The sequence below is a fragment of the Lathyrus oleraceus genome, chromosome 5 (assembly GCF_024323335.1).
Source record: "Lathyrus oleraceus cultivar Zhongwan6 chromosome 5, CAAS_Psat_ZW6_1.0, whole genome shotgun sequence".
Taxonomy (NCBI): Eukaryota; Viridiplantae; Streptophyta; class Magnoliopsida; order Fabales; family Fabaceae; genus Lathyrus; species Lathyrus oleraceus.
The window spans coordinates 377,678,738-377,699,533 of record NC_066583.1 but is presented as its reverse complement, the minus strand read 5'-3'; the positions used below and the strand labels follow the sequence as shown (position 1 = coordinate 377,699,533).

General features: G+C 33.9%; 4 protein-coding genes across 4 annotated transcripts; 2 read left to right on the top strand and 2 right to left on the bottom strand.

The window, feature by feature from the left end:
- Window positions 1-7,467: 7,467 nt before the first annotated feature.
- On the bottom strand, window positions 7,468-10,358 carry LOC127084898 (GDSL esterase/lipase At5g55050). Its single transcript, XM_051025419.1, has 5 exons — window positions 9,577-10,358; window positions 9,220-9,368; window positions 8,886-9,119; window positions 8,455-8,701; window positions 7,468-7,884 (listed from the first exon to the last, which is right to left on the bottom strand). The coding sequence occupies exons 1-5, from the start codon at window positions 9,824-9,826 to the stop codon at window positions 7,583-7,585; spliced, it is 1,182 nt and encodes a 393-aa protein (XP_050881376.1). The 5' UTR covers window positions 9,827-10,358; the 3' UTR covers window positions 7,468-7,582.
- Window positions 10,359-10,580: 222 nt separating this feature from the next.
- Window positions 10,581-14,854, bottom strand: LOC127084897 (probable tetraacyldisaccharide 4'-kinase, mitochondrial). Its single transcript, XM_051025418.1, has 7 exons — window positions 14,525-14,854; window positions 12,653-12,886; window positions 12,297-12,446; window positions 11,916-12,125; window positions 11,519-11,578; window positions 11,222-11,302; window positions 10,581-11,129 (listed from the first exon to the last, which is right to left on the bottom strand). Exons 1-7 carry the CDS (start codon window positions 14,810-14,812, stop codon window positions 10,968-10,970), a joined length of 1,185 nt encoding a protein of 394 aa, XP_050881375.1. The 5' UTR covers window positions 14,813-14,854; the 3' UTR covers window positions 10,581-10,967.
- Window positions 14,855-17,180: 2,326 nt separating this feature from the next.
- Window positions 17,181-18,191, top strand: LOC127080819 (glutathione S-transferase T3-like). The gene has a single exon (XM_051021113.1). It carries the CDS (start codon window positions 17,181-17,183, stop codon window positions 18,189-18,191), a length of 1,011 nt encoding a protein of 336 aa, XP_050877070.1.
- A 235-nt stretch (window positions 18,192-18,426) lies between these two features.
- Window positions 18,427-19,728, top strand: LOC127080818 (uncharacterized). Its single transcript, XM_051021111.1, has one exon. The coding sequence runs from the start codon at window positions 18,427-18,429 to the stop codon at window positions 19,726-19,728; it is 1,302 nt and encodes a 433-aa protein (XP_050877068.1).
- The last annotated feature ends 1,068 nt before the right edge of the window (window positions 19,729-20,796 follow it).

The window sequence follows — 20,796 nt, the reverse complement described above, 5'->3', positions numbered from 1 at the left end:
GCAGTGATGTGTTGCTAGATACCGCTCACTGTTTATTATGTTAAAAACATGATTTAATATAATTGCCAACGTCACGAAAACCTACAGGGTCACACACAAAGGACAGATTGATGAGAGATAGAGTAACTAAGGAATACCGTAAGGTACGGTGCCCTTAAGTGAATTATAGAACATCGTAAGGTACGGTGTACTTGAGTAGAATACGAAATATGGTAAGGTACCATGGGCTTAAGTGATTTTGGGCATATTATAAGATATGGGCCAAAATACACTTAAGTGGGCTTTTAGCTTGAAGCCCACACAAGTGGTTCTATAAATAGAACCCTTGTGTAGAAGCATTGATAGCGCTTGCATTATTTTCGTTTTCTCTCACTCTCTCTCTCTCTCACTCAAAGCCTTCATTCGTACCAGCTAGCACTGAGATTGAAGGAACCCGTTCGTGTGGACTGAGTAGAGACGTTGTCATCGTTCAACGTTCGTGATCGCTTCGTGGATCTGCATCAAAGGTTTTGATCGTCACAAGAGATCTGCACCAAAGGTTTCGATCATCACAAGAGGTAAATATTCTATCACTGATCATGACCATTCGTAAGGATCTCTAAAGGAGAAAATTTTAATTTCCGCTGTGTTTTGGACCGCAATTCTCCTTCACATTGATCTAGTATGGCCATCATGCTTCTGCTGTGCAAGAGGCTTTGTTAGTGGGTCAGCAATATTGTCAAGTGTTGGTACTTTACATATTTTCATATCTCCTCTATCTATTACCTCTCGAATGAGGTGATAGCGCCTGAGTATGTGTTTGGATCGTTGGTGAGATCTAGGCTCCTTAGCTTGTGCGATAGCACCATTGTTATCATAATAGAGACCAATGGGATCCACAATGCTAGGGACTATGCCAAGTTCACTAATTAACTTTTTGATCCAAACAACTTCCTTTGTTGCACTTGAGGCAGCAATATACTCGGCCTCGGTTGTAGAATCAGCAATTGTATCTTGCTTTGAACTTTTCAAGCTCACAGCGCCACCATTTAAGCAAAATACATAACCATTGGAACCATTCATATTAAAGCATCTCAGCACTTTGTCTATGTACTCTGACTTAGGCCAAGCATTTTGTGATCTATCTCTATAGATTCTGATTCCTAATATATAGGCTGCTTCTCCTAGGTCCTTCATAGAAATGCATTTCCCCAACCAAGACTTTACTTGTTGCAGGGTAGGGACATCGTTTCCAATGAGTAATATGTCATCTACATATAATATCAGGAAAACGATCATGCTCCCACTAACCTTCTTGTAGACACAAGGCTAATCTTCGTTCTTGATGAATCCATATTGTTTTACTGTTTCATCAAAACGAAGATTCCATGAGTAGGTCACAGGCTCATCTTGACCCATGAGTAATACATCACCTTGATCTGTTATAAGATATCCATATCTCTCAGGTAGGTGACGTATCCTGCTTGGCCTATGCTGGTCTTGTTCTACTTGAGCAGGTTGCTCTTACACAACTACTTGTGTTTCCTGCTCTAATTCCTCCATAGGTGTATCGATGCTTTGTGATTCTTGAATTTCTTCAAGCTCTACTTTCCTTCCCACTGATTCCTTTGGAAATAAAATCCTTTTCTAGGAATACTCCAGTTCGAGCGACAAACACTTTGCCCTCAGAAGGATTGTAGAAGTAATACCCTCTTGTTTCTTTAGGATACCCCACAAATAAGCATTTGTCAGATTTGGGCTCAAGCTTAGTTGAAATTTGTCGTTTCACATAAACTTCGCAACCCCAAATCTTCATGTAAGACATATGTGGTTTCTTACCACTCCATATCTCATATGGTGTCTTTTCAACCTTTTGGATGGAACACAGTTAAGTGTATAGGCTGATGTCAATAGTGCATGTCCTCAAAAGGAGTTTGGAAGATCGGTGTGACTCATCATGGATCGGACTATGTCTAACAGGGTTCGATTTCTTCTCTCAGATACACCATTCCATTGGGGTGTTCTAGGAGGAGTGAGTTGGGATAGGATTCCACACTCTTTCAGATGGTCATCGAACTCTAGGCTTAAATACTCACCACCTCGATCTGATCGAAGAGTTTTAATATTCTTACCTAGTTGGTTTTGTACTTCATTCTTGAATTCCTTGAACTCTTCAAAGGACTATGATTTGTGTTTCATTAAATACACATAACCATATCTACTGAAATCATCAGTAAATATGATGAAGTACTAAAAACCTCCTCTGGCTGGCATGTTCAGTGGTCCACATACATCAGTATGCATGAGGGTCAAAAGATCATTATCTCTTTCACCTTTTCCTGTGAATGGATACTTTGTCATCTTTCCAATTAAACAAGATCTGCATGTCTCATATGATTCATAATCAAAAGAGTCCAACAGTCCATCTTTATGGAGTTTGGAAATGCGCTTCTCATTTATGTGGCCTAATCGACAATGCCAAAGGTAAGTTGGATTTAACTCATTAGGTTTCATCCTTTTAGTATTAATGTTATAAATAGGCATTTCAAGATCAAGGACATATAGTCCATTGTTCATTTGTGCAGTAGCATAGAATATATCATTCAAATAAATTGAACAACAATTGTTCTTTATTATGAATGAAAAACCAAACTTGTCCAAACAAGAAACGGAAATAATATTCGTGCTAATTGCAGGTACATAATAACAGTTCTCTAACTGAATTATTAAACCACTTAGGCCAAGCATTTTGTGATCTATCTCTATAGATTCTGATTCCTAATATATAGGCTGCTTCTCCTAGGTCCTTCATAGAAATGCATTTCCCCAACCAAGACTTTACTTGTTGCAGGGTAGGGACATCGTTTCCAATGAGTAATATGTCATCTACATATAATATCAGGAAAACGATCATGCTCCCACTAACCTTCTTGTAGACACAAGGCTAATCTTCGTTCTTGATGAATCCATATTGTTTTACTGTTTCATCAAAACGAAGATTCCATGAGTAGGTCACAGGCTCATCTTGACCCATGAGTAATACATCACCTTGATCTGTTATAAGATATCCATATCTCTCAGGTAGGTGACGTATCCTGCTTGGCCTATGCTGGTCTTGTTCTACTTGAGCAGGTTGCTCTTACACAACTACTTGTGTTTCCTGCTCTAATTCCTCCATAGGTGTATCGATGCTTTGTGATTCTTGAATTTCTTCAAGCTCTACTTTCCTTCCCACTGATTCCTTTGGAAATAAAATCCTTTTCTAGGAATACTCCAGTTCGAGCGACAAACACTTTGCCCTCAGAAGGATTGTAGAAGTAATACCCTCTTGTTTCTTTAGGATACCCCACAAATAAGCATTTGTCAGATTTGGGCTCAAGCTTAGTTGAAATTTTCTACTCCTTTTTAGTCCCTGAAGTTGAAGTCTCTACTCCATTCTTCTTATCTTCCAGGTATTTTGGGCAGTTTCTCTTCCAGTGTCCGGTCTTACCGCAATGGAAGCAGGTGCCTTCTTTTCCTATGCCTCCACTAGGCCTTAAAGCAGCAACGGTGGGTTTGGGTTTGGCAACTTCCTTGCCTTTCCCTTTATCACCCTGCTTAGTGGGCCTTTTGTTCTGTCTCTTTCCATTTCCGATCATCAGAATGGACTTCCCTTTTGACTTCAAATTCTGCTCGGTAGTTCTTAACATGGCGAGCAGTTCAGGAAGCGATTTGTCCATATCAATAATATTGAAATTTAGGACAAATTGACTGAAACTATCTGGCAACGATTGCAAGATCAAATCAGTCGCAAGTTCCTTTTTGAGGGGAAAACCCAATCTCTCAAGGTTTTCCACATACCCAATCATCTTGAGCACATGGGGACCTACAGGGGCTCCCTCAGCTAACTTTCCTTGAAAAAGGGCTTTTGAAACTTCAAACCTCTCATGCCTTGCTTGCTCTTGATAGAGCATTTTCAGGTGTTCGATCATATCGAACGCTGCCATGTTCTCATGTTGCTTTTGCAATTCTGAGTTCATGGTAGCTAGCATGAGACAAGCAGTTTCATTGGCATCATCGACATGCTTCTTATAAGCATCTCTTTCTGCCTTAGGTGCAGAACTAGGAGGTTCCTCTTCAGGAACAGGTGTCTCCAAGACATACAGCTTTTTATCATGTTTGAGGATAATCCTCAGGTTTCGGTGTCAATCCAGAAAATTTGTCCCAGACAATTTTTCTTTATCAAGGATTGATCGCAGGATGTTGTTAGAGGTGTTTCCTGTCAAGGTAATCTACATAAGGATTAATGAAAATATAAGTATCATTGACATATTTAATTAGGCCTTTAATTAAATATGCTTCCACTATTTTATTCAAAACAAATGACCCTCATCATTTGATTCGGAAAATCCCATTGGAAGATTTTCTAGTGGGTCGAGATCCATATTTCACTTCCTTCTAAGTCCGCGTAGGCGGATTACACAAAACTAGGTTATTTAGGTAGGAACTCCTTCCAATTGTATCTCATACAACTCTCGAAAATTTCAGTTGGGTGAATAACTCCTTATTCCAATCCATCATATGGATCATTCCCAACTCTTGCTTCTAAACATATATATAATCTTATTATAATTTGTTTAGTTAAGTTTGACCCATTGTTTTAACAGTTGGATATTACAATTATCCCATCGCACCTTACTAATATAGAACATGCACCTCGCGTAGGCGAAACCTACATTATTTGATACTAGTCTTTATGAGTGTTAAAACTTGGAAAGCATAAACTTAATATTTAATTTGAGGGAATTGCAATTTTTCTGATCTCACCGGCTTGTTTATCATATAAATCGTCTCTCACATGCATCAACATACATTCACATGCATCAACATACATATAATTAAAATGAAACAGTTATGACCCCTAGCGCAATTGTTCTCCCAAGCCAATGAGAGAACCTAAGCTAACCTACAACGATCTAAGCTTCTCCAAGCAAGATCTTCAAGGTTGTCCTCCTTTGGCACTGACTTCTTTGCTTTCTTCATATCATTACATTACAAAAGAAACTCGTTTTACATACGAGGGAGTGAGATGAGAAAAGAAGTTGCATTTGGGAGATTAAGAGAGAGGCACGACACGCAAGTCGTATTTTAAAACCCAAAACAAAATAAAGGAAGACTAAGGCCATAACCGATCACCACAAGACAATAATAAACACTTTATTATTTTAATTAATTAAAATCAAATTAAATCTCGACGACCGATCACCACATTTTAATGAACAATTCATTTAAAAACAATGTCGCTTTTCGCATCAACACTTGATACTTTTAAAGCACTGAGTTAGCCGAACGGGTGAATTTTGCCTTGCGTTAACCGGTTAACCATATGCGTTAACCGGTTAACACTGTTTGAAATCTGTGCAAAAAATTCTTTTCTGCCTTGCGTTAACCGGTTAACCAAATGCGTTAACCGGTTAACACTGTTTGAAAATGTCTTGGAAAATTGTTTTCCGCCTTGCGTTAACCGGTTAACCATATGCGTTAACCGTTAACACTGTTTGAAAAATTAAAAAAATTTATTTCGTATTGCGTTAACCGGTTAACCATATGCGTTAACCGGTTAACATTGTTCCAAAAAGTGTTTAGAAAGCACAACTCTTGTGCAGTCAAACCCCAATCGCATAACTCTCTGGCAACACAACCCTTGTGCCGTCACTAACCCTGATGCACCAATTTCAGACCGTCAAACACATCTCAATTGTTAATTCAGTATGATTGATCAACACGTCATTGCTTCACCATACTAATGTCGGATCAAGAAGCAAACGACCATTGATCGCTCAAAGGAAAACAATCATTGAGTGTTTGAATGAACGAAACGAGAACACTATATCATATATAATGTATTTTGCATCAGGATTACATATATCATATATATGTAACTTGATAGATCTCAATTTAATCTTTGATTCATTATGTCTTTAATCATATTAATACAGAACAAAAACAATTATCAGATTCATGGTTTTGTAAGTGGCTCTGATACCACTGAAGGAGAATTACCATCCAAGGCGCAGCGGAATTTAAAAATTTCTCCATTTAGTGATCCTTACGAATGGGCATGATCAGTGATAGAATCGTTACCTCTTGTGGCGATTCAAACCTTTGGTGCAGATCTCTTGTAACGATCAAAATCTTGGATACAAATCCACGGGGCGATCACGAACGTTGAACGATGACAACGTCTCTACTCAGTCCACACGAACGGATTCCTTCAATCTCAGTGCTAGCTGGTACGAATGAAGGCTTTGAGTGAGATAGAGAGGGAAACGAAACTCCAAGTCTTCACTTGAGTTTGAGTCTGAGTGGAGTGACAATGCTTCTACCCAAGGGTTCTATTTATAGAACCACTTGTGTGGGCTTCAAGCTAAAAAGCCCACTTAAGTGTATTTTGGCCCATATCTCATAATATGCCAAAATCACTTAAGTATTTGGTACTTTACCATATTTCGTATTCCACTTAAGTGCACCGTATCTTACGATGTTCCTTAGTTACTCTATCTCTCATCAATCCGTCCTTTGTGTGTGACCCTTTAGGTTTTCGCGACGTTGGCAATTATATTAAATCACGCATTTAACATAATAAACAGTGAGCGGTATCTAACAACACATCACTGCTACCCAAGTCACGAAAATGTCATGTGATCTGACAAAACCTCCCGTGATAATAATTATGTGTATAATTACCCCTTTGCCCTTATGTCTATATTGAACACAAGGTATAGACCGTGTCACCCTTTGTCCTTATTCGCATGTGCACAATTCCGTCAAAACATGGTTCTTTGCTTTATTCTTCATCGATTAGTGATGTTGTAAGTATTAGAACACAACTAATTTGTTTAATTATCTAGTCTCACTAAGACTTGATTGATTCTAACATTCCCACAACCTTCGTAGATATGAGAAAGATTTGGCTCCCTTGCATTCTTACACTTGCCTAACCTTTTTTGATCGAAAAAATGTCTTCTAATGTAAAATTTTACATATCTATCTATCTCAACTAACAAATTATTTAAATGTACACATAGGATCTGTTTGTTTTAGTTTCAAAAATTGTAGATGAATATCTAAAATAATATTTAAACTAGTTTTTTATTTGAATTTTAAAAAAAAAATTATAATTTTTTTTTCCAAAAAAAAATATGTAATATTATAAAAATTATTTAAAAAAAACTAAAACAAACGGAACGGAGTCTCGATAACTTATCTTTACCTAATTGTTGAAAAATTAACCCTTTTACTTTTGCATAAATTTATCTTTCTCGGCCCCCATATAAAAGTATATAAAGTAAATAACTTAAAAACACAAATTTTAAAACATAAAAACTAAATACAAAACTTAATTTTAAAAAATAAAAATAAAATTATAAAGAAATCAAAGTTTGGACAAGAGTAAACCTCACAATCACAAATTATGATGTAGGTTGCACTAATCAATCAACCAATAACTCTACAGAAGTTATAACTAATTCATTAATCAATCATCTAAATCTTATATTTCTGTTACACCCTCACTTTTCACATGATAACCCATGTTGTGATACAATTTCTTTCTTTCCATGTTTTACTTTGCTTTTATTTGATAACAAGTAACCATCAAACTCAACAAAATGAAAAAATTGAAGGGAAAAAGTGATTTGGCATTTGATACATGAAGTAACTCTTTCATATTAACAGGAGATGTGTATTGTGAAGGTCCATTATAAAGTCTATCCACAATTATGCGAGTAGTTGCTTCAGTAGGATGAACTGAATCCCAAAAAATATGATCTTGTCTATTGCTACAAATGTTTGCACTTGGTAGACATGGAAACTGAGCATTCAGTTCACCAATTCCACAACATGCAGCTTTCACATCTACAAATCCTGAAGAAAAAAAATGGCTCTAGTATTAGGTTTAAGAGATAGTAATACATTTTTAGTTTAACCATCCAAATCTCAAGGGAGCGAGCTCGGTAGCACTGACACCTCTGATCAGAGGTGTGTCTGATGTCTGACACGTGTCTGTGTCTGATACCAACAAGATACATACACACGTAATTATGTTTAATTTATTCATTTTTTCAAATTATTACTGGTGCTGACGTGTCAGTGTCATTGTATCAGGTGTTCGTAGATTTATAAATCCTGAAAAGAAAAAAAAAAGACTCTAGTATTAGGTTTAAGAGGTACTAATATATTTTTAGCTCACCTTTGAACAGAGGTGTATCTAGTGTCTGACACGTGTCTGTGTCCGATACCAACAAGATACGGACACACGTGATTATGGTTAATTTATTCACTTTTTCAAATTATTACTAGTGCTGACTTGTCAATGTCACTGTATCAGGTGTTCGTATTTGTGTGTATCTGTGTTTAACAGGGAACGAGACTCAAGTAATCCAGAGTTCCATCGAGATGTCAAATATAAAAAGACGGAGGAGAATATGATAATACCATGAGAAGTTGGATTCTGAATGAGGTCTTGGATGGCAGTATAAGTATCAAAGTATGAATAAGTTAAGTTCTTGTTCTCCAATTGCCATTTTTTTAGCATAGATTGAAGCTGTTTATTATATTGAACAGACAATAAATTGGCTTCTGAGAAGCATTCGGTTTTGTTCTTGAGCCGCAACGCAGGACAGCATCCGATTGCAGCAACCCCAGCAATCTCGAATTTCCTTGCACTATTTTTGTATAATTTCTGCCAAAAAATTACCATAGCAAAATGAAAATCCATAAACAACATAAATTTTGACTCTTTCACATTTTCACAATATAATAGTTTTAGACATCACAATAGTAATTACGGTTGCACTTGCCTGCATTTGGCCGCGCCGTATTGTTGAAAAAATAGTTATGATAAATGAAGGAACCATTGTGCTTACCTGTAGTTGCAGTTTTAATGAAGAAACCATGGATTTGACATACTGTTGTTGCGTGTTATTCGTTTGAAGATCGATTGAATTAAAGTAATCGAAGATATCATTATTGCCGATCACAACAAAGAAGATGGATTCTGAGATGTGTTTTTGAAGTTTAGATGCTCCTATTTGATGTGTCAATTGTTCATACATTTGTGAATAGTACTCCACTTGTTTTGTCATATGTATTGATTTCCACTACAAAAAAAAGTTGGACTTGTAATGTTTACTATTCAAAGACAAAAATAAAGTTGGAGAAAGAAAAGAAAGAATTAGAATTTTGTAAACTTTTACTTACAAAGCTTTGATCTGTGCCATTAAAGACTCCAGCACCTCCAGAGGCAAAGTTAACACCATTCAAGAATGATACATTGCTTTTGCTGTTTTTGACCATAGAAGATACTAAGGAGAGGTAAGGTGGTGAAGTGGACAATCCTAGCTTTTCAGCTGCCAAATCACAACCATTCATTTGATGCAAATATAAACAAAACATCAATCCTATAGAAAGAGACTCACTCTGACATGTTTTATAAAGTCTTATTATTTTGAACTCTTTGCGATAGTCTGCCTTGAAGGCTTGACCATAGAATAGTTCAGCTTCCAGAATTTGTATGAATGTTGGAAGAATCAAGAGAGGGAATTTAGAGTAACTTACCAATCAAATCAGCAGCATTCTTGCCATTACTAAATCTCCCAGCAGGTTTGTTAGTTGGAAAATCAATACCATAGTAAGGAAAAATAGCCTTTGCAAAGGTACCATTCAAGTAATTGTTGTTTCCAACATCAACAAGTGAGTCTCCAAACACATAAACAGCAGGAACCTTTTGAGCTTCTAAGAATCCTAAATTGAATAGGAAGAAAGAGATAAAGAGAAAGGATTTTTTCATCATATCTAAGTAGTCCATTTTGGAAATTGTGTACTAGGATATGATTTGTTTTTTTTGTTTTTATAGATTGTGGAATTGTGGTTGAGAAGTGTTGGTTAGAGATTTAATGATGTAAATATGAATTGATGCTAAAAGATAGGTGGGGATTTTTTAATTGCTAGACTAAGTAGCTAGAGGTAGTGGAGCAAAGGGGACTCTCTAGATAACATCATCAATTTACTATGATTTGTTTTGTATTATTACTGGTCCTACTAATAATAGATCTCTTTATTTGATCGGTTGTCAACTATATACTGATATCAGATGCGATACTAATAGATAAACGTTTGTAACAGTATACAAACGTACGTCTATGACAGTTTTAAAAATAATTGTATCAGATGTATCTGAATTGTATTTTACACCAATATGAGTTGGACAATTAAACACATCAATGCTAAAAAAAGTTGGTTTACTTGAACGAAGATGGTGATAAAAATAGAAGGGTGGTATAAAGAAACTTGAACACAAAAAAGCATTGTGACAGTTGTGGCAAAACCTGCTTTTCATATGGGGTGTAGGTGTAAACTTTGAGAGCCAACTAATCAATAGTGATATATGCCAAGCCACTTGCGGAGTGCATTTAAGTGGGAAAACATCTTGCATCATGATTTTGTTTCTTTCTTTTGCAACGTGTCTATGATTTATTCACCTACAAAATAGACATATTTTTGTATGTTGGACTGGTAGGAAATTTAAATTGATTTAATTTCTATGGTTGCATTGAGTGGAGTAGAAGGAAAATTAAGTTGATTTTATGTTGAAAAGTTAGTTTAAAATGGGTTGTTCCAAAATAGATTGTCCCCAATCAAACTCTATAATTAATGGTTCCTATAAGAGAATAGATATTTCAAAAAACTTGTCTCCTTAGAATGTACTAGTAAACTCTTAACTCAAGAACACTTGGATGAATTGATATGGGATCTCTTAAAGTTTAACCAGAAGTCCAGAGTTCGAAACGAAGCCCTAGACATGAAGTTGTGTTAAATTCTCTTGAGAAGAGGTTTGTCGTCCATTGTGGTCCTCTCCGGCTTGAGATTAGTCTCTGTAGTTGCACGGGTTATCCGGTTTCTACCGGAAAAATACAACCATTTTGCAAAACAGAGGGATTGGCAAGCAATTAATCCGCTGCAGGCAATTCTAATTTCAACTTGTCCTTAAGAAATTTCTTAAAGCTATCTTCATTGTTTCCTCTATAGGGCAAAATCTTCAATGTAGAACACAGAACATAAGTTTTAAATGGATAAAGTTGCTTAAGAATTTCAGGGTCCCTATCATAATCCTGCCAAAATGGAAAGTTTAATAAGTAAGGATAAAAACATGTATATGGAATTCATATACATGCGCAACACAGCACAAATCATGTCTAATTACCTTCTCAGTTATTACAACAATTGGTTTGAAACCAAACTTCCTCTCTAGTTCTCCAAGTCTGGCTCTGATCGTACCAATATCCTGGATTAATTGAATATATAGCTTTTTAGTCAATGTAAAACTACACCACATACACAAGTAAATGAAAGCAGCCACAGTGGAAGCACTCAATATGATCTTCATGCAGTTTTCTCACAGACCACTGCTTATTTAACAGCATGGTGTCAAAAAGAACGGGCGGCGGGTTCAAAAGTTTACTTAAAGCAACAGATTATTTGGTTCAGAAGATAAATGTACCCTGGCATGGAATTTGTGATGATCGCTGAAATCTATTCGATCAACATACAGTGCTCCCATCTGCACTTTAGAAATAATAAATAGAAAGAAAGTAAGTGGAAACGAAAGAGAAAATTCACTTAAAACATATACAACATTAATTTTACTTATATAAGAATCCTTTCATGTCAAAGAATTTCATAATTTTAAACAAAATGGTAGATAGTCTTTAACATGTAAAAATGAAAAGTTCAATTAATATGTTTGTATTTAGACTATTCACCGATGACATCGTTTGATTGATGTAGTCGATCCCACTTAATAGAATAAGACTATGTTGTTTTTGTTGTTAGACGATTCACCGATTATAAGGGTATATATTCTATTTAGTTGACGGAAGATGAGTAAAGAGGAATACCTCTTGAACCCGCTTCACAAAAGGTTCCGGAGAACCAATAGCGGAAACGCATAAAATAGTAGCTTCATGAAGAGCTGTCAACAATATTTTAGCATTGATGTTTCCCACCTCAAATAGGTAAGTTGGATCCATTTTTGTGAAGAAAATAGGAACAGACTTTTTAATTCCTTGGACCATAGACTCAATATCTTCGAGAACACGGTCAGAAACCTAAGAATCTCCAAAAGCACAATTCACAGTACGATGTTATGCTCATAGATTTGCTGAATACTAACTGAAGAAGAAAAACTTGGCACAAAAAAGTGCAAATAAGTTTCTTTGAAAAGGAACTATTTAATATCATTTAATCATTTTCTGCAAAAAAATATCATTTTATCATACCAAGTCTGAATGATGGATTACAACTACATTGGCTCGTCTGAGTGCAGTCAAAGGCTCTCTTAAAGGTCCAAGTGGCAGTAGTCGGCCGTTACCCCAAAGAGTTAATCCATTGACCATCACAATATCCAAATCTCGCCATAAGCTCCAATGCTACCTTGCATATGTATGACTTGAATTAGAGCAAATGTCATGTCGGTGAAGCAAAACAATAATGAACATAACAAATGGACCAAATCAAAATTGGGGCACAAAATGTTTTCAAGCTTGTAACTGAGAAGCAAATCATGAAATAGTAGAGATTAATACAAGGGAAAACAAACAAGGGTAGTGTGGGAGAGACTTGTGTTACTTTTTACCTGCATTGCATCATCAAGAACTACAATCCCAATCTTTTCTGAATCAAGAGAATTATGGGCCTTCCAGTTAAGGTTTTGTTTCTCATACAATGAAGTCTTGCGAATATCAATGTAGCCATATTTTTGGATCAAATGACTAGCAACAACAGCTCGTTTCGCGCCAACACCAAACTTAGTTGATGTTCCAAGTAAATGCCTCTGAAGCATGTTAACTTCATCACCACCACCATAACCCTGTAAAAGGAAGATAGAAATGAAACAAGCTAAGCAACTTACTACGTAAGACCCTGTTTGGTTAAATAGTTAATTAAGCATCTATAGCATAAGTGTTCATAATATAAATGCTTAAGCATAAGCTATTCTATAACAAAAAGATAAAATAAAGTCAAATTATTTTCATATAAGTTATAAGTTGTTATATAAGCTATCCTATAGAGCTTATGAAATAAGATGTTTCTATAAGTTCCCCCCAAAAGTATCATAACAGTTTATGCTTGTAGAAAACCTTAAATAAGCTAATCCTAACATACAGAAGTTGAGTACTTCAGTTAGAATTTGATATGGAGGATGCAATATCTTCAATAACTCGGGAACTGCATAATCAAGAAAATGAGCCATAACCAAGGGTTATTGTTAACCATTTTAATATTCACTAGTTAGCCAATTATCATACTAAAGTAATCATTTAAACACTTGTAATCAATGTAGTCAAGCACGAGATTTTAAGTAGGATTGATGGGCATCTGAAAGATCTTAAAACTCGGATTGTTAGCACGACACATAAGATCCTACTAAAGGGAAAAATGGTAATTTCATACATATATACACACATATATACAAAAAACATGAAAATTACAATACAGACATAAAAAAAGCCCTGTCACTTTTTTTTTATGATCTAGCTTCAAAAAGCCTGATCGTGATCACGTCACCGACAAAAATGATCTTTCTCTAATCGTAGCACTATCAGCATCCTTAGCACGTAAGATCTTACAATCTTACGATCCAACATTCAATCTTGACTACACTGCTCGTAATAACAATCGCTAACAAATCGATATTGCTTTGAAATTAGCTATTGAGTACAAATATTGTCAAATATCGGCTATAGCGTGCTACACCCTACAGCACCGTTGAGTAGCGGATATCGATCAAATGACTATTTTTCGCAAACCGCAGTTGACAGCACTTATCCAAGTCAAAGAACTATTGTCACTTTGCAAATCACTTCAACCTTTTTATTTCCCTTCATAATAGCATTTTTGATAAACCCTAATTGAGTTCTCTGCTATTGAGTATTGAATTTTCATGCTTCTCTCCTAAAATCAAAATTCCGGTCTCTAGAAAACAAATATGCATCTAATCATTGAATCCATTACAACAACAACAACCAAACTTTATCCTATTAAGTGTGATCGGCTACATGAATCAACTTTCATCATAATGCTCTATCCATGACCATGCTTCTATCAAAATTGTTAACCGCAAGATCTTTTTTAATATCTTCTTTTAGGTCTCTCTTTTTCTATCTAATTGTTTGACTTCTCTCCATCTGATCTACTCTATTTACCACTGAATCTACCTATCTTCTCTTAACTTGCCTGAATCAGCTAAATCTATTTTCCACTATCTTCTTTACCCAAGACTCTCTAATATTTTAATTTCTAATCATATCCTATCTAGTCAGCATACGTTTTTTATTCTCTTGTTGAATAATTGAAGCTATTGAATTAAACAATTAACAGATACATTTTTCCATTCCATTTTATCTTCCAAAATCTCAGAATTAACCAGCACGGATAATAAAATTGAAGCAGATGAACAAAATCACGGAAAAGTAATGTCACACAAATTAAAGAAAAAAGGGAATACCCTAGAAAGAACAAGAGGTGAAATTCCGGAACGAGCAAAGAAGGCAGCAATGAACTCAACCATTGGCGTCTTGCCATTACCTCCCCATGTTAAATTTCCGACGCTGATAACAGGAAGTGGCAAACGATGAACTTGAGAAAGAAAGAAACGGCGGCGAATTGAGAGAGCGAGTTTGTAGAAAGACGATGAAACGGAAAGGAAAGGGAGAAGAGAGAAACGAAGAGGAGATAGTTTACTGAGATTCTTCTTATATGCTATCTCGTTTACCACTTTTCGTAATTTCTCCATTGATTCAACTTTCAACCCATTCTTTTCCCATTTAATATAAAGTTCATATTATTTTTAAAAGGTTCTTTTCTCAATTTATTTATGAGTAATTCTAACGTGTCTATCAGGAACACAAAATAAAAATTAAATAAAATAATTTTGTATTAGAAATTGTGTATTGATTTTAATAAAAATATATAATTAATTTTTTTAATTTTATAAATGGATGTCTTATAGGAACAAGTTAGATTAGAAAATAAACCAATGTTTATCAGAACTACTACCAAAATCAATAAAAGGGAAAGAAAATGTCACTGAGCATTAATATAAGTATATCATTGAAGTTGATGAGAAAACATATCAATACAGTGACATGTGTCACTGAGCAATACTAATAACCAACCCTGCTAAAATGCTTTACAAATTCAAATGTTCAACTATTATATTAGAATTTCATAGCAACACCGAGAGAGATGCACATTGGACAAGAATAATACTAACACAAGTCTTATTCACATTAGATGAGATCGCATACTAAATCGATCAAACAATGTTATAATATCCTATAATGATAGGCCATTTGAATAGTTTGAGCAATAATCTTCCTTGATCATCTTCTACTTCTAGCTATTTGCCTACAATCTCAGGATCGGGAAAACTTTATCCCGTACCCCTATAATTATACTCACACCCCTATATTTATATTTTTTTTGACCAAAATACTCTCATATAAATAGGGTATATTTTTCATTTCTAAATTTTTTTACCATTTTCGTCTGAAGACTTCTGAAAAACAATTTTTCACTTTTTACCATTGTAAACCGGAACACTCAGAGTAAGTCTTCCGGTTCATGTAATGTATACCGGAACACATGTCTAAAGAGTTCCGGTTTGTTGGCTTTTGGGGCACTGAACCGGAAGTCTTTTAGAAAGTCTTCCGGTTTGGTTGGTTGTATACCGGAAGTCTTTCTTAAAGACTTCCGGTTTGGATGGTCTAAACCGGAACTCTTTTAAAAAGTGTTCCGGTAGTCATCCTTTTTTTTAATTCACCGGAACTCTTCTTTGAAGTGTTCCGGTGCGTTTTTTTTTTTAATTATTTTTATTTTTATAATTTTTAATAATTTTTTTAAAATACCAAAAAGGATAGAATGAGAATTTTTAAAAAATTGTAGGGGTATGAGGCTAACTGTAGGGGTACAAGGTAAAATTTTCCAGGACCGGTCAATGGTAAGCCCAGTGAAGCCTTTTCTATAGGCCCGAATCCTAACCGGTAATCAGTAATAACTATCGATTAATTAAAAAAATTGTGTCTATTAAGATTTATTTTATAGAAAAATATAAAAATAGAGAGAGAAATCAAATTAAATATAATTTATATTAATTTTGTTTCTAAAAAATGAATTTTAAAAATAAAATATTAAAATGAATTAAAATTTGATATTTTTTACTTATAATTTATTAAAAAATAAAAAATAGTTTTTGTTTTTGTTTTACGGAGAGTACCTTTTTTAATAGACACCATATTGCTATTTTGTGAATTGTGCTCATGCTAAAGCTAGAAGAGGTTAGGGACTTAGAAACTTATTTTAAGAATTTTAATTAATTAATTAATTTTTTAAATTAAAAAGTATTAATGTATTTTGTAAAAAATATTGAAGAGTATATTATCTTAATTATCTCTATTACATAATTAAAAATAAATACTTTATTCATTTATATTATTATCCTAGATTATCCTGTATTAAATCTTTTTATATTTACTTTATTAATATTTATTTAATTTTTTTTTTCTAAGTCATTACTCATTACTGTCATCTGCATTAAACTTTTTTATATTCACTTTATCATATACTAATATTTACTTAATCACAATTAATTACAACTAATAATCACATTTTTAACATAATTAGAGTATCTCCAACGGTAACAGTTCTGTAGTTTTTCAACCAGTTTGTCAGAGTGGAAGCAGTTATTTCACTGTTCAATGGATGGAGTTCGCCAACATGGCAAGGTCAGTGTTTCAGCATGCAACAGTTACTTTCTTTTTTTCTATTTTTTTATTTAGAAAGTAGTCTGTCATGCAACAGTTACTTTCTTTTTTTCTATTTTTTTATTTAGAAAGTAGCATTCAACGGCTACTTATTTTTTTATTTATATTTTTAACATATTTTTTATTATAAATATAATTTTGGTTTCCAAAAATTTACCAACACAAATTTCTCTCACTTTTATTTTCTCTTCAATTTGAAATTTCTCTCTCACAATTTCATCATTTTATTCCTATACTTTTAATTTTTTTTCAACAATTTTTTCTCATTAGCATTTTTTTTACAAAATATTTAATTCAAAATTTCATCTTTTTACTTCAAATTACAATTGTTTAGGCCAAATGGATCCTAATCATTTTCATTATCAACAAGCTTTTTTCAATTACATGCAAAATTATCAAAATCCTAATCCTCAAAATTCTCAAATTCCATCGGTGCCAACAAACCCCGCCATATTTCTTCCGTCACCAAACAAACCAAATATGTATCCTATACCTCAAATGAATTCTAATAGTATGGAATTCTCTACTCAAGTTCCACCATTTTCTACTCAAGTCCCACCATTTTCTACTCAAGTTGGTACTGAAAAAGAAGAAAGGGTTGTCGTTAAAAAAAGATCTCGAGAGCAATTTACAAGGGAAGAGGATATACTACTTATCCAATCATGGCTCAATGTTTCAAAGGATCCAATTGTGGGAGTTGATCAAAAGGCTGAGAGTTTTTGGTTAAGAATTGCTGCTAGTTATAACCAATATCGTGGGCAATTGCGGGAAAAGTTAGGGGGACAGTTAAAATGTCAATGGCATAGAATAAATGACATGGTTCAAAAATTTGTTGGGTGTTACAAAATTGCTCTTAAAGGAAAGAAAAGTGGGACATCCGAGACCGATGTCATGGCAGATGCACATGCTATTTTTGCTCAGGATCAAGGTACAACATTCAATCTTGAGTATGCATGGCGATTGTTAAAAGATGAAGCTAAATGGCGCATCGTCGAAGAATCGATTGGAAGTTCTGCAAAAATAACAAAGACTTATGCTAGTGGGGCATCATCGGAGAACTCAGATACAACTTCAAGTTATGAGTTTAACTCATCATCACCAATGGAGCGTCCAATGGGACAAAAAGCAGCAAAAAGGAAGGGTAAGGCATCCGAAATTCCAAATGCAACGCAAGATGCAAAGAATAAAAGAGCAATAACAATGGATAGACTTGCGCAAGCTAAGGAGGACGAGCTAGAATTAAGGGTAGTGCAAATGATGATGAAAGACACTTCTACTATGAACGATAGTCAACGAGATATTCATGAAAAATATTGTAATAAGATGAAAAAAAATATGGAATGTAGTTAGTATCACTTATGTAAAATGGTCATTAGTACCACTTTAATTTATCAACACCTATGTAAAATGGTCATTAGTACCACTTTAATTTAAACTAGCCGTTATTCAAACTACCACTTTAATTTAAACTAGCCGTTATTCAAACTAGCCGTTATTCAAACCATTATATATACTACCACTTATGTCATTGTTCTCTCATTCTCATCTTATTCTTCTCATTTTTCTCTCATTCTTTACTCACTAAATGGATTCAGACAATTCAAATAATTACGATCAAGAATTTTGGGAGTTGGTTGAAAAAGAATTTATGGACGACAGTGATGAAGAAGAACAACTTCAGAATGAACGTCGATCTGGAAGTTCCTCTAGGCCAAAGAGAAGAACAACGGTAGATCGAGGTCGTGAAGAAAGGCATAATCGATTATTCAATGACTACTTCTCGGAAAACCCAGTATACACAGATGTTCAATTCCGAAGAAGGTTCAGAATGCATAGGCATGTATTTCTTCGAATTGTAGATGCCCTTGGAAATCATGATGAATATTTCCAAATGAGGGTCGATGCAACTGGTAAAATGGGTCTTTCACCATTGCAGAAATGTACATCTGCTATTCGTATGCTGGCGTATGGGTCTCCTGCTGACCTTGTAGACGAATATGTTCGAATCGGTGAAAGCACTTCAATTGAGTGCTTAGAAAGATTTGTTAAGGGTGTCAATGTTGTATTTGGCGCTGAGTATTTGAGAAAGCCTAACAACACTGATGTTGAACATCTTTTACAAATGGGAGAGTCACGTGGCTTTCCAGGTATGTTGGGTTCCATCGATTGTATGCATTGGGTATGGAAAAATTGTCCTGTTGCATGGAAAGGACAATTTTGTCGAGGTGATCATAGTAAGCCCACAATCATGCTTGAAGCAGTGGCATCACAAGACTTATGGATTTGGCATGCTTTTTTTGGTATTGCAGGTTCAAACAATGACATTAATGTGCTAAACCAATCCAACGTGTTTAACGATATTTTGGAAGGACGTGCTCCCAATGTGCAATATACAATCAATGGGACACCATATAATATGGGGTATTATTTAGCAGATGGTATATATCCCGAGTGGGCTACATTTGTCAAGACTATTTCAATGCCACAGGGAGAAAAGAAAAAATTATTTGCTCAACATCAAGAATCGGCTAGAAAAGATGTGGAGCGAGCATTTGGAGTGCTTCAATCTCGATTTGCAATTATACGTGGCCCAGCGCGTGCCTGGCACATGGACACTCTCAAGCATACCATATATGCCTGCATCATATTGCACAACATGATTGTGGAAGATGAACGACATACATATGGAGGTAATTTTGATTACTCTTATGATAATGTGGATATCAATAACTCAACAACTGAAACATTTAGCGGTCCTCATCCGAATCTTGCAACAAGACTACAAAGAAGAGCAAGTATTCAAGAAAAACAAGTTCATCGTAAACTTCAAGGAGATCTAGTCGAATATATTTGTGAACGTTTTGGACATGAAGATGATGAAATTTAAGTTTGATTAATTATGTGATGTTATTTATTTTTATTGTTTTTAATTATATATCATGTATTTGAGATTAATTTTAATTATCATTTTAAATTATAAGTTTAATTTAAATTTTTTTTATTTTATATCAAATTTAATTTAAAACACTAAAATTATTATTTTAATTAATATAAAATTTAATATGAACAAAATATTAATATATAAAATAAAATTGTGAGATTCAAATTTTTTTTTTTAAATATCCAGAAATTTTAAAAAAATTTCAAAATTAACCATTTTTTCAAAAATATTACACAAATGTGCAAATTTTGCCCTAAATTACTACATAGGCGCCACCCTAGTTGGCGCCTACCCTTAATGGGTAGGGCAAGTCGCCACTAGGAGTGGCGCCTACACCCATTCCATTTTATTTTTATTTTTTTTTTATTTTTTATATGTTATATTTTTTTTTTAATTTTTTTTTTAAAATATTTGATATTTGATAAATTTATATTTTTTATAAATTATTTTAATTTATATTAACACAAATATATAAATAAAATTATTTATAAGATATATATATATTAATTTATATATATATATATATATATATATATATATATATATATATTAATTTAATTTATAAACAATTAATATTATACACATGTAAATTAATATATATAAATATTTATTTACAAGATATATATATATATATATATATATATATATATATATATATATATATATATATATATATATATATATATATATATATATATAAATATATATATATATAAATTTATATATATATATTAATTTAATTTATAAGTAAATATTATTATTTATAAATTGTTGGGAGAATTAGGGTTAATCATGTTAAGGTTAATTTATCAATTATAATTAGGGTTTATTGATCGGTTATAATCAGAGTTTGTTAGTTATGACCTAATTGAAACCCTAATTAATCAAGTGCGACACTAATTAGGGTTAAGTAGATTGGTGTACAACCCAGATCTTTTCCTATAAATAAAGTGTTATTTCCTTGCATTTTCTTCACCACTATTTCTTATCACTTTCTCTATCAAGTTGAGTTCA

What these genes read in the sequence shown, in the direction of transcription:
- LOC127084898 (XM_051025419.1), bottom strand. Translation starts at nt 9,826, where the DNA reads ATGGACTACTTAGATATGATGAAAAAATCCTTTCTCTTTATCTCTTTC. An exon ending in GAATGCTGCTGATTTGATTG is followed by an intron (nt 9,369 to 9,576) that starts GTAAGTTACTCT and finishes GTGATTTGGCAG; the next exon opens with CTGAAAAGCTAGGATTGTCC. An exon ending in TCAGAATCCAACTTCTCATG is followed by an intron (nt 7,885 to 8,454) that starts GTATTATCATAT and finishes TTTTTTCTTCAG; the next exon opens with GATTTGTAGATGTGAAAGCT.
- LOC127084897 (XM_051025418.1), bottom strand. Translation starts at nt 14,812, where the DNA reads ATGGAGAAATTACGAAAAGTGGTAAACGAGATAGCATATAAGAAGAAT. An exon ending in TTCTTGATGATGCAATGCAG is followed by an intron (nt 12,447 to 12,652) that starts GTAAAAAGTAAC and finishes TATGCAAGGTAG; the next exon opens with CATTGGAGCTTATGGCGAGA. An exon ending in ATCACAAATTCCATGCCAGG is followed by an intron (nt 11,303 to 11,518) that starts GTACATTTATCT and finishes CAATTAATCCAG; the next exon opens with GATATTGGTACGATCAGAGC.
- LOC127080819 (XM_051021113.1), top strand. Translation starts at nt 17,181, where the DNA reads ATGGATCCTAATCATTTTCATTATCAACAAGCTTTTTTCAATTACATG.
- LOC127080818 (XM_051021111.1), top strand. Translation starts at nt 18,427, where the DNA reads ATGGATTCAGACAATTCAAATAATTACGATCAAGAATTTTGGGAGTTG.